The following is a 12,949-nucleotide window of genomic DNA, read 5'->3' as shown; positions in this document are numbered from 1 at the left end:
GAAATGGAAAGGAGATATTTTATTGAATCATCATTCCTTTACCTAACAGAACTCACTTATTATTAAGTTTGGTGTCATTTTCTCATGAAAAGTGTTGTCAAGAAGTACGTCTACATGGCAACAACAACTATACATTCGATTTAGGATTTTGTGAAAGAAAAGAAAAATGATTGGTTAAAGATTAGCCTATCATAGCCTAGACTCGGCACTGAGAAGATCTGATATATGTATTTACACTGAACACAAATATAAACGCAACATGCAACCATTTTAAAGATTTTTCTGCATTACAGTTAATATACGGAAATCAGTCAATTTAAATAAATTCATACGGCCCTAATCTATGGATTTCACAGGGGCACTGCAATAGGTGGGCCTGGGAGGACATAGGCCCACCCACTTGGGAGCCAGGCCAGGCCAAGCCAATCAGAATGAGTTTTCCCCAACAAATGGGCTTTATTACAGACAGAAATACTCCACGGCATCTTTTCTTGGTCCCAGCACAAGGTGCACCTGTGTAATGATCATGCTGTTTAATCAGTTTCTTGATATGCCACATGTCAGGTGTATGGATTATATTGACAAAGGAGAAATGCTCACTAACAGGGACATAAACAAAGTTGCGCACAACATTTGAGATAAATAATGTTTTTGCGCAGTATGGAAAATGTCAGGGATCTTTTATTTCTGCTCGTGAAACATGGGACCAGCATTTTACATGTTGCGTTTCTATTTTCGTTTCCGTGGGAATGCACTTGACTATTGTGGTTCATGATTGTTTTTATTTGATGGCTATGTCACTGTCTCTGCTCATGTGGTGAGATATTTTGACAGAAACACTAGATAAAAAAAAAACTTCAGTTTAAACAACCTACCAGCTCGCATGGAATCGAGCTGAGAGTTTTGCCCCTGTTGGTGAGATGGTTGAGTCCTCGTCAAGGTTGCTGTGGCATCCCAGCAACGCCGTTCACTTCGATCTGTGACCGCGCACCAGCCACCACGGAAGACACACTGCTACCGGCTCAGAAACGGAGGAGATTGAGAAGAGAATAACATGATAACAGATGACATAGAGGGATATCGAATCAGGTCGATGGACTTCTTAAAGCTTTTCAAGAGAGGATGTATTAGATGTGGTCCAGAGGACTTTTTCCAAGCTAAAAAAATGAGGATTAAAACTGGAGTTATATTTTGGAATCTCGTATTTTTTACGATGGTCACGTGTGCGCGAGGTAAGGAACAATCCTTTGATGTCTTATGCAGTAATTATGTCTTAATACTTTAAAAACATTTTTTTCTGGAGGGTGGTGTCTTCTTGTACGGGAAGATTCGGCTGTGCAGTAAAAAGGCATAAAAATAGGCTAGAGCTAAGGGGACGCATTTACTTGCCAGGCTTCCCGTTCAATGCAGGCATTGAGCGAGAGCTCAATAAATATTCTTGCCGTATGCTCAAGCGAATACGTGAGTTGCCTATGCCTATTAACCGGTGTATTGTTTAGGGGAGATTACGCATATGCATCTATATGCATCTTTTCTCGGTTACCGTAGAACCAATTCAAACTCGTCATCCACCTATTTTACTAAAAATAGGATTTCTGTAAATCGTTATACTGAAACTATATTTGTTAAAAAAAAGGAGAATGGTAAATGATGGAAGGTGCAAGCGCCTCTGTTTAAAAAAACGTGTGTTAGGCGCGTTAGTTACAATGTAGGAGACTACAGAGAAGGTTACAGACATATTCCTCATCTATCTGATTACCTCGGGTTTGAGGGAGAGAATATATAGCCCAAAAGGACATCGAGGGGTGGAAATTGGCATCTATTTAATCTACAATACTATTCCTCTTCCACAAAGGTTACATCATTGTGGGCGAGTGTTACGCCTACAACACCAAACAAAACGACGTCTTGATTTAAAACCTCACAACACCCTTTTTTGATAGACCTTTACCTAAACGGATAGACAAGCCTTCCCTCAGCCAATAGACTGTAGGCTTTGGTGGGCTGGGATTTAACTGTTGCGCGTTCCACATTGGCAAACACGGGTTGAATCAACGTTGTTTTCACGTCATTTCAAAGAAATTAGGTGGAACCAACGTGGAATGGAAGTTAAATTGACGTCTGTGCCCAGTGGGTCGGCACCAAACACAGCACGCAGCATACGACATCATTAATTGGCAAAACATTGGATTGATTATTTGAAGCCCATTGTAATCTTCAGGGTTTCTTATAGTACAATGTTGAAAACGGTTTTTGGGCTCTATTATTTGGGAAGGTTGTATGTCTCGAATCAAGCTGAGACAATACATTGCACCTGAGACAATATATTGATGAATCAAGATTTTAGAAGTGATTTGGACAATACTGTGTTTGCTGCATGTGTTGGTATAAGCAGTATTGGTTACAGTGATTTAGAGGGGACCCTGAACATGATACTTAGGGGGGTAGCCCAATTTTTTAAAAGATTTAGCCAATTTGGACATTGCAGCCGCCCAATCTAGCGGAAACCGCAAAAATGTCTCAATGGCAAAATGTGTATAATTGCATCAACATCTAGCCTTTTTGGGGCCCTATGCAATATTTGGTTGCAACTCTACACATTTTGCCATTGGATGGAGAGACATTTTTGCAGATATAAATCATATTTCCTGAAATCCAAGCAGGTTGATATTTATTATTATGAATCTTGCCTTGTAGGCAGAACTGAGCGATTTCTGCCAGCTGCAAAGTCCAAATTGGCTAAATCTTAATAATTTATGAACACAAAAAATATATTTTTGGTCTAAATTTAAGGTTAGAGTTAGGCATTAGGATCGGCAGTGTGGTTAAGGTTTAAAATGAGATGTTATTACTTTGTGGATGTGCCAGTTTAGTGTCCAGTCTGCAGAGCTGCCTTTAGGGCAAGATTCATGACAAGAAATGCCAGTGTGAAATTCTACACATTTTGCCATGAATTATGCCATTGATTTTTAAGTGAGAGTGGCTAATAAAATCAGTGGGGGCCCCCTGGAGGTCTGGCCCCTGGGCACGTAACCGTCATGCCTTGTCAGTAACTCAGTATTCTACTATTCTCAAAAGCATGTTGAGACACCGACTGAGTTAAAAATAAAATAATACTAATACTTGGGGTCAAGGGCCGCATGGAGCCGGCCCTGGGGTAGCCTACATCTGGTGTCGACATCTGCATGTCAACATTACCTGCCGCAGTTCAATTTGCATAGCCTATACCACTTTCTTGATCTAATGCTATTGCCACCTGATGCCCATCCCTCGTAGGCACACAACGGCAGTCATATAGGCTGTATGGTCGTCTCGTCATCATCTCTTTTCAGATCAGTAAGACATTTTCACTGTTGATACCCACTCAGTGGACTTTGCTTGATGTCTGATTAATATGCTACTGCGCACTTTGCATCCTGGTCACCCCAAGGCCTCTGTAAACAGCATTCATTATGACAGTTCAGAAAAGAAATGAACTGCCAGTCCGTAACACATCTCAAGAGGACAACATCGTTACCCTAACACATCTCCAGAGGACAACATCATTACCCTAACACATCTCCAGAGGACAACATAGTTACCCTAACACATCTCCAGAGGACAACATCGTTACCCTGACACATCTCCAGAGGACAACATCGTTACCCTAACACATCTCTAGAGGACAACATCATTACCCTGATACATCTCTAGAGGACAACATCGTTACCCTGACACATCTCTAGAGGACAACATCGTTACCCTGATACATCTCTAGAGGACAACATCGTTACCCTAACACATCTCCAGAGGACCACATCGTTACCCTAACACATCTCCAGAGGACAACATCGTTACCCTGACACATCTCCAGAGGACAACATCGTTACCCTAACACATCTCCAGAGGACCCCATCGTTACCCTAACACATCTCTAGAGGACAACATTGTTACCCTAACACATCTCCAGAGGACAACATCATTACCCTAACACATCTCCAGAGGACAACATCGTTACCCTGACACATCTCCAGAGGACAACATCGTTACCCTGACACATCTCCAGAGGACAACATCGTTACCCTGATACATCTCTAGAGGACAACATCGTTACCCTGACACATCTCCAGAGGACCCCATCGTTACCCTAACACATCTCCAGAGGACAACATCATTACCCTGATACATCTCTAGAGGACAACATCGTTACCCTGATACATCTCCAGAGGACAACATCGTTACCCTTACAAATCTCCAGAGGACAACATCGTTACCCTGATACATCTCCAGAGGACAACATCGTTACCCTAACACATCTCCAGAGGACAACATCGTTACCCTGACACATCTCCAGAGGACAACATCTTTACCCTAACACATCTCCGGAGGACAACATCATTACCCTAACACATCTCCAGAGGACAACATTGTTACCCTGACACATCTCCAGAGGACAACACCGTTACCCTGACACATCTCCAGAGGACAACACCGTTACCCTGACACATCTCCAGAGGACAACATCGTTACCCTGACACATCTCCAGAGGACAACATCGTTACCCTGACACATCTCCAGAGGACAACATCGTTACCCTAACACATCTCCAGAGGACAACATCGTTACCCTGATACATCTCCAGAGGACAACATCGTTACCCTAACACATCTCCAGAGGACAACATCGTTACCCTGACACATCTCCAGAGGACAACATCGTTACCCTGATACATCTCTAGAGGACAACATCGTTACCCTAACACATCTCCAGAGGACAACATCGTTACCCTGACACATCTCCAGAGGACAACATCGTTACCCTAACACATCTCCAGAGGACAACATCATTACCCTAACACATCTCCAGAGGACAACATCGTTACCCTGACACATCTCCAGAGGACAACATCGTTACCCTGACACATCTCCAGAGGACAACATCATTACCCTAACACATCTCCAGAGGACAACATCGTTACCCTGACACATCTCCAGAGGACAACATCGTTACCCTGACACATCTCCAGAGGACAACATCGTTACCCTGACACATCTCCAGAGGACAACATCATTACCCTAACACATCTCCAGAGGACAACATCGTTACCCTGACACATCTCCAGAGGACAACATCGTTACCCTGACACATCTCCAGAGGACAACATCGTTACCCTAACACATCTCCAGAGGACAACATCGTTACCCTGACACATCTCCAGAGGACAACATCGTTACCCTGACACATCTCCAGAGGACAACATCGTTACCCTGACACATCTCCAGAGGACAACATCGTTACCCTGACACATCTCCAGAGGACAACATCGTTACCCTGACACATCTCCAGAGGACAACATCGTTACCCTGACACATCTCCAGAGGACAACATCGTTACCCTGACACATCTCCAGAGGACAACATCGTTACCCTGACACATCTCCAGAGGACAACATCGTTACCCTGACACATCTCCAGAGGACAACATCGTTACCCTGACACATCTCCAGAGGACAACATCGTTACCCTGACACATCTCCAGAGGACAACATCGTTACCCTGACACATCTCCAGAGGACAACATCGTTACCCTAACACATCTCCAGAGGACAACATCGTTACCCTGACACATCTCCAGAGGACAACATCGTTACCCTAACACATCTCCAGAGGACAACATCGTTACCCTGACACATCTCCAGAGGACAACATCGTTACCCTAACACATCTCCAGAGGACCCCATCGTTACCCTGACACATCTCCAGAGGACAACATCGTTACCCTGACACATCTCCAGAGGACAACATCGTTACCCTAACACATCTCCAGAGGACCCCAACGTTACCCTAACACATCTCCAGAGGACAACATCGTTACCCTGACACATCTCCAGAGGACAACATCGTTACCCTAACACATCTCCAGAGGACCCCATCGTTACCCTAACACATCTCCAGAGGACAACATCGTTACCCTGACACATCTCCAGAGGACAACATCGTTACCGCTAGACAGTGAGGATATTTGGTGAAAAACTTAAGTTTAGGCAACTCTTTCCATCCTTGGTTCTATGGCTGGACAATAAAGTGATGCACGGTGGCAGTGTGAGGAGATCTGGACGATAATGAATGCTTTCCAGCAGCACACCCCTTCCCTCTCCCTATCAACACTGGATGATTTTGATACTCACATTGAATAATTATCAAGGAAAAATGTATTGTGTTGGTTCAGTTCCTATGAAGACAGTCAGAGGTAATTTGTGTGTAAATGTAGGCTCAACACCTGTTTATTAGAGGTGCTGGCTAGCGGAGTAGAACACCTGTTTATTAGAGGTGCTGGCTGGCGGAGTAGAACACCTGTTTATTAGAGGTGCTGGCTAGCGGAGTAGAACACCTGTTTATTAGAGGTGCTGGCTAGCGGAGTAGAACACCTGTTTATTAGAGGTGCTGGCTGGCGGAGTAGAACACCTGTTTATTAGAGGTGCTGGCTGGCGGAGTAGAACACCTGTTTATTAGAGGTGCTGGCTGGCGGAGTAGAACACCTGTTTATTAGAGGTGCTGGCTAGCGGAGTAGAACACCTGTTTATTAGAGGTGCTGGCTGGCGGAGTAGAACACCTGTTTATTAGAGGTGCTGGCTGGCGGAGTAGAACACCTGTTTAGCTGGCTAGCGGAGTAGAACACCTGTTTATTAGAGGTGCTGGCTGGGAGTAGAACACCTGTTTATTTGAGGTGCTGGCTAGAACACCTGTTTATTTGAGGTGCTGACTAGAGGAACACCTGTTTATTAGAGGTGCTGGCTGGAGTAGAACACCTGTTTATTAGAGGTGCTGGCTAGCGGAGTAGAACACCTGTTTATTAGAGGTGCTGGCTGGAGTAGAACACCTGTTTATTAGAGGTGCTGGCTAGTGGAGTAGAACACCTGTTTATTAGAGGTGCTGGCTAGTGGAGTAGAACACCTGTTTATTAGAGGTGCTAGCAGAGTAGAACACCTGTTTATTAGAGGTGCTGGCTAGCAGAGTAGAACACCTGTTTATTAGAGGTGCTGGCTAGCAGAGTAGAACACCTGTTTATTAGAGGTGCTGGCTAGTGGAGTAGAACACCTGTTTATTAGAGGTGCTAGCAGAGTAGAACACTTGAAACAGAAAAGGAGACCCTCACACTCTAGGAGCTCAGATGCTATAATGTAATAACCTGATAACCAACGTTTCAACAGACAAACTGTCTTCATCAAGGTATAAGGGTTTACCTTTGAATATATGTCATTATATCACTACTGAGCTATTCTCCCAGCCGTGCCCAGCCAGAACCCATTGTCCCACAGTGTTATTATCTGTGTCTATTAGCATGGTTGGACTCACACAGGCTGGCTAATAGACAAGACATGGTCATATTCAATATTTAGTATATTATGAGGTCACCAGGTGGAACCTAGAAGGATTGATTAATAAAACAGAGCAGGATTATGCCTGTGATTAGTACTGTGTTACACACACACACACACTCACTCACTCACTCACTCACTCACTCACTCACTCACTCACTCACTCACTCACTCACTCACTCTCACTCTCACTCTCACTCTCACTCTCACTCTCACTCTCACTCTCACTCTCTCTCTCTCTTTATTTCTTTGTAAAACATCCCATTGTGCTGACTGCTCTCCCTGCACATAAAAGAGCCCAGTTTGTTGTCATGGCGCAGGCAGGTGCAGAGTGCAGTCGTTACAGTCCCCAGTCTGCATTCACTTAGATATCCCACAGTGCTGTGACATTGGGAAGGGGAAACGTGTGTGTGTCCGTGTGTGTGTCTGTGTGTGTGTGTGTGTGTACGTTTGTCCGTGTGTGTGTCTGTGTTTGTCCGTGTGTTTGTGTGTGTGCGCGTGTGTCCGTGTGTGTGTGTGTGTCTGTTGGCCCCAACGTGAGTAGGTGGTGTTAGGAGTTTGCACCAGGAGCGTATACAAGTATTTTAGCATGCCTGCAGAATAGCCTATTGTAAACATGGCGTATCAACTGATTAATGGATGGTACATTGCACAGTGAGCCTCAAGAGATGTTGCACAATCTTTAGTGTGGAAGATTGATTCACAGTGTGGAAGATTGCTTCACAGTGTGGAAGATTGCTTCACAGTGTGGAAGATTGCTTCACAGTGTGGAAGATTGCTTCACAGTGTGGAAGATTGCTTCATAGTGTGGAAGATTGCTTCACAGTGTGGAAGATTGCTTCCCAGTGAGGAAGATTGCTTCCCAGTGTGGAAGATTGCTTCCCAGTGTGGAAGATTGCTTCACAGTGTGGAAGATTGCTTCCCAGTGAGGAAGATTGCTTCACAGTGTGGAAGATTGCTTCACAGTGTGGAAGATTGCTTCACAGTGTGGAAGATTGCTTCCCAGTGAGGAAGATTGCTTCACAGTGTGGAAGATTGCTTCCCAGTGAGGAAGATTGCTTCCCAGTGAGGAAGATTGCTTCCCAGTGAGGAAGATTGCTTCACAGTGTGGAAGATTGCTTCCCAGTGAGGAAGATTGCTTCCCAGTGAGGAAGATTGCTTCACAGTGTGGAAGATTGCTTCCCAGTGAGGAAGATTGCTTCACAGTGTGGAAGATTGCTTCACAGTGTGGAAGATTGCTTCACAGTGTGGAAGATTGCTTCCCAGTAATGACCATTTTCTTTTTAGCTGTTCATCTTGACATTATGGACAAAAATAAGTACCTAATGCTGTATCGTATTTCAAGGGACCAGATATATGGATTTCAAATCTTGTAGCAGGACACAAAACGCCACTTAATTATGAACTCACCTATTATTAAGTAATACTTTTGACAGGGAAGAGAGCCAAATCAATACTTGTATATTACTGGATGTTTGCTACAATGGTATCTGTCTGTAAATTAGAGCAGGACCTTTTTATTCATAAAGCCTCTCCAAGTAGGATTACTGATCTAGGATCAAGTCTTACCCTGTCCATGTAATCCTATTCGTTATGATTTAAAAAGGAATAGTGTTCCCAGGACAGGACTTCTACTCGTAGAAGCTTTGTGAATACAGGCCCTGATTGACCATGAAAAGAGACTGCAGATTACTAACCTGGTGTCCATTTGGGAGGGCATTACTTTGCACTTAGTCAACATGAATCATCGTTGATCACTCTCGGTCAATGTCTCTTCTGGGAAATCAGTCTTCTGCTTTTGACATTGTCCCCTTGAGGCAGTGATGGAGAGGCACACGAGGTTGTCTAGTGGACGGATCTATAGTTACAATGTAACCATCTCAACAAATTATTATCTGAAAACGCAAGGTTATTGTGGATTTTTTTATCAAGTCTGTACACGATTCTATGGACTGTAGCTAGTGTATTTCAGAAGACTTTGAGTTCTCTAGGATTCTTTATACATTCTTTAGGATTCTTTATACATTCTCTAGGATTCTTTATACATTCTCTAGGATTCTTTATACATTCTCTAAGATTCTTTATACATTCTCTAGGATTCTTTATACATTCTCTAGGATTCTTTATACATTCTCTAGGATTCTTTATACATTCTCTAGGATTCTTTATACATTCTCTAGGATTCTTTATACATTCTCTAGGATTCTTTATACATTCTATAGGATTCTTTATACATTCTATAGGATTCTTTATACATTCTCTAGGATTCTTTATACATTCTCTAGGATTCTTTATACATTCTCTAGGATTCTTTATACATTCTATAGGATTCTTTATACATTCTATAGGATTCTTTATACATTCTCTAGGATTCTTTATACATTCTCTAGGATTCTTTATACATTCTCTAGGATTCTTTATACATGCTCTAGGATTCTTTATACATGCTCTAGGATTCTTTGTACTTTCTCTAGGACTCTTTATGGATTTCTCTAGAGTTCACCATCTCAGAGCTTTTGTATGATGAGTCATCTAATGACTAACCATACAGTGCAACCAGGATATTATGTCATGTGAGTGGACATCCACAGTGGAGTTATACCAGCAACACTGATCTGAAGGGACTACATGTGGTCAGTTTGGTAGATTGTAAGACACCAGTGAACTCTTTCTTTGTCGTGGGCTGACCTCACTCATACTGTAGGGAGGTGTTGTGTGGAGAGTTTGCCAGTTGGTGTTGGAGACTGTTTGGTCATACCTCTCTAAAATCGACTGGTGCACAAAACCGAATTCACATTTCACATTGTTTTGTTCAATGAACATCTGCTGAAATTGTAGCTTCAAATCACATCTGCACTTTCCGTTCTCCCTTTTGGTCATGTAGGTCATTAAAGCTAATATGGACACTTACTATGTTCATTATACATTTAATGTAAATATATACTGGAGAGTTTGCCAGTTGGTGTTGGAGACTGTTTGGTCATACCTCTCTAAACGACTCGGGCACAAACCTATAACACTGTCTCTCTGGTCTAGACGTCTGACTGTCTTCATGAGAATCTTGCCCAGGCTGGTGGAGGGCTTCATCCAGCCTGATTTTCTTCAACCCTACAGTTATTCAGAGCATATAATGAATTCACATTTCACATTGTTTTGTTCAATGAACATCTGCTGAAATTGTAGCTTCAAATCACATCTGCACTTTCCGTTCTCCCTTTTGGTCATGTAGGTCATTAAAGCTAATATGGGCACTGTTACTATGTTCATTATACATTTAATGTAAATATATACTGAACATGTTAATTATACTGACCATGTTAATTATACTGACCATGTTAATTATACTGACCATGTTAATCATAGTGACCATGTTAATTATACTGACCATGTTAATTATACTGACCATGTTAATTATACTGACCATGTTAATCATAGTGACCATGTTAATTATACTGACCATGTTAATTATACTGACCATGTTCATTATACTGACCATGTTAATTATACTGACCATGTTAATTATACTGACCATGTTAATTATACTGACCATGTTAATTATACTGACCATGTTAATCATAGTGACCATGTTAATTATACTGACCATGTTAATTATACTGACCATGTTAATCATAGTGACCATGTTAATTATACTGACCATGTTAATTATACTGACCATGTTAATTATACTGACCATGTTAATTATACTGACCATGTTCATTATACTGACCATGTTAATCATAGTGACCATGTTAATTATACTGACCATGTTAATTATACAGACCATGTTAATCATAGTGACCATGTTAATTATACTGACCATGTTAATTATACTGACCATGTTAATTATACTGACCATGTTAATCATAGACCATGTTAATTATACTGACCATGTTAATTATTCTGACCATGTTAATTATACTGACCATGTTAATTATACTGACCATGTTAATTATACTGACCATGTTAATCATAGTGACCATGTTAATTATACTGACCATGTTAATTATACTGACCATGTTAATTATACTGACCATGTTCATTATACTGACCATGTTAATTATACTGACCATGTTAATTATAGTGACCATGTTATTCATAGTGACCATGTTAATTATACTGACCATGTTAATTATACTGACCATGTTAATTATACTGACCATGTTAATTATACTGACCATGTTAATTATACAGACCATGTTAATTATACTGACCATGTTAATTATACTGACCATGTTAATTATACTGACCATGTTAATTATACTGACCATGTTAATTATAGTGACCATGTTAATCATACTGACCATGTTAATCATAGTGACCATGTTAATTATACTGACCATGTTAATTATACTGACCATGTTAATCATTGACCATTATATACTGACCATGTTAATCATAGTGACCATGTTAATTATACTGACCATGTTAATTATAGTGACCATGTTAATTATACTGACCATGTTAATTATACTGACCATGTTAATTATGACCATGACCATGTTAATTATACTGACCATGTTAATTATACTGACCATGTTAATTATACTGACCATGTTAATCCATGTTAATTATACTGACCATGTTAATTATACTGACCATGTTAATTATACAGACCATGTTAATTATACTGGCCATGTTAATTATACTGACCATGTTAATCATACGGACCATGTTAATTATACTGACCATGTTAATCATAGTGACCATGTTAATTATACTGACCATGTTAATTATATTGACCATGTTAATTATACTGACCATGTTAATCATAGTGACCATGTTAATTATACAGACCATGTTAATCATAGTGACCATGTTAATTATACTGACCATGTTAATTATACTGACCATGTTAATCATAGTGACCATGTTAATTATACTGACCATGTTAATTATACTGACCATGTTAATCATACAGACCATGTTAATCATACGGACCATGTTAATTATCAGACTATAGACACATTAGGAACTTTCCTATTGTATTTACCCCTACAGTAAATGTCTTGTCTTTTTATTACAGTCAGTTGGTTTTCCAATTAGGGACCCATTAACTAACTGTGGTATCATCAAGTCCCTTCATGCTGTTTATGTTGTTGATAAATGACTTACAGGATGATGTATGGAGGGTTGCTGTGGGTCTGTGTGCTTTCTAAAATGCCAGTCCTACTCAATTTACAGTCCGGTGCTTTTTCTTTGGCTCTTGTCCTCTGAACCACTGCCCTTGGTTCCTCCCTGTGACTTTCTTTCATAAAGAGGGTAATGCTCTTTATAGGTCCAGTAGCATCTGATGCCAGGGTACTTCAAGGAGAGAGCAATGGTCTGTGTGAGAGAGAGAGAGATGCTTCATCATCACCCATCAGAGCCTGCCAATGAACGCAGACAACCGAGAGGGCGGAAAGGGTACAGAGTTGACCTCTTGCCTGGGAGGGGGACATTTCCATCATGGGGTTTGGTCCTGACTTTGCCTCTGTAATTATTGGGAGAAAAAAAAACCGTTGAGTGCAGTTGTTGGGTGATGTATTTCCTCATTCATTGTCTTCACATGGAGCCTCTTGTTCTCTACCGCTGTGCCTGCTGTCAGCCTCATTT

At 41.3% G+C, this 12,949-nt stretch overlaps 1 protein-coding gene across 2 annotated transcripts in view; it reads left to right on the top strand.

Annotated features, from left to right (window-relative positions):
- The first annotated feature begins 577 nt into the window (after positions 1-577).
- Positions 578-12,949, top strand: part of LOC118399009 (CUB and sushi domain-containing protein 3-like) — a 908,305-nt gene continuing 895,933 nt past the window's right edge. For both annotated transcript variants that reach the window (XM_052472732.1, XM_052472731.1), the window contains exon 1: positions 578-1,232. In XM_052472732.1, the coding sequence (XP_052328692.1) occupies positions 1,055-1,232 (178 nt within the window). In that variant the 5' untranslated portion in view covers positions 578-1,054. The remainder of the gene's footprint in view (positions 1,233-12,949) is intronic.

The sequence above is a fragment of the Oncorhynchus keta genome, chromosome 20 (genome assembly GCF_023373465.1).
Source record: "Oncorhynchus keta strain PuntledgeMale-10-30-2019 chromosome 20, Oket_V2, whole genome shotgun sequence".
Classification (NCBI taxonomy): Eukaryota; Metazoa; Chordata; class Actinopteri; order Salmoniformes; family Salmonidae; genus Oncorhynchus; species Oncorhynchus keta.
Note: the sequence above shows the minus strand (reverse complement) of the source record. Positions and strands in the feature narration are given on the sequence as shown.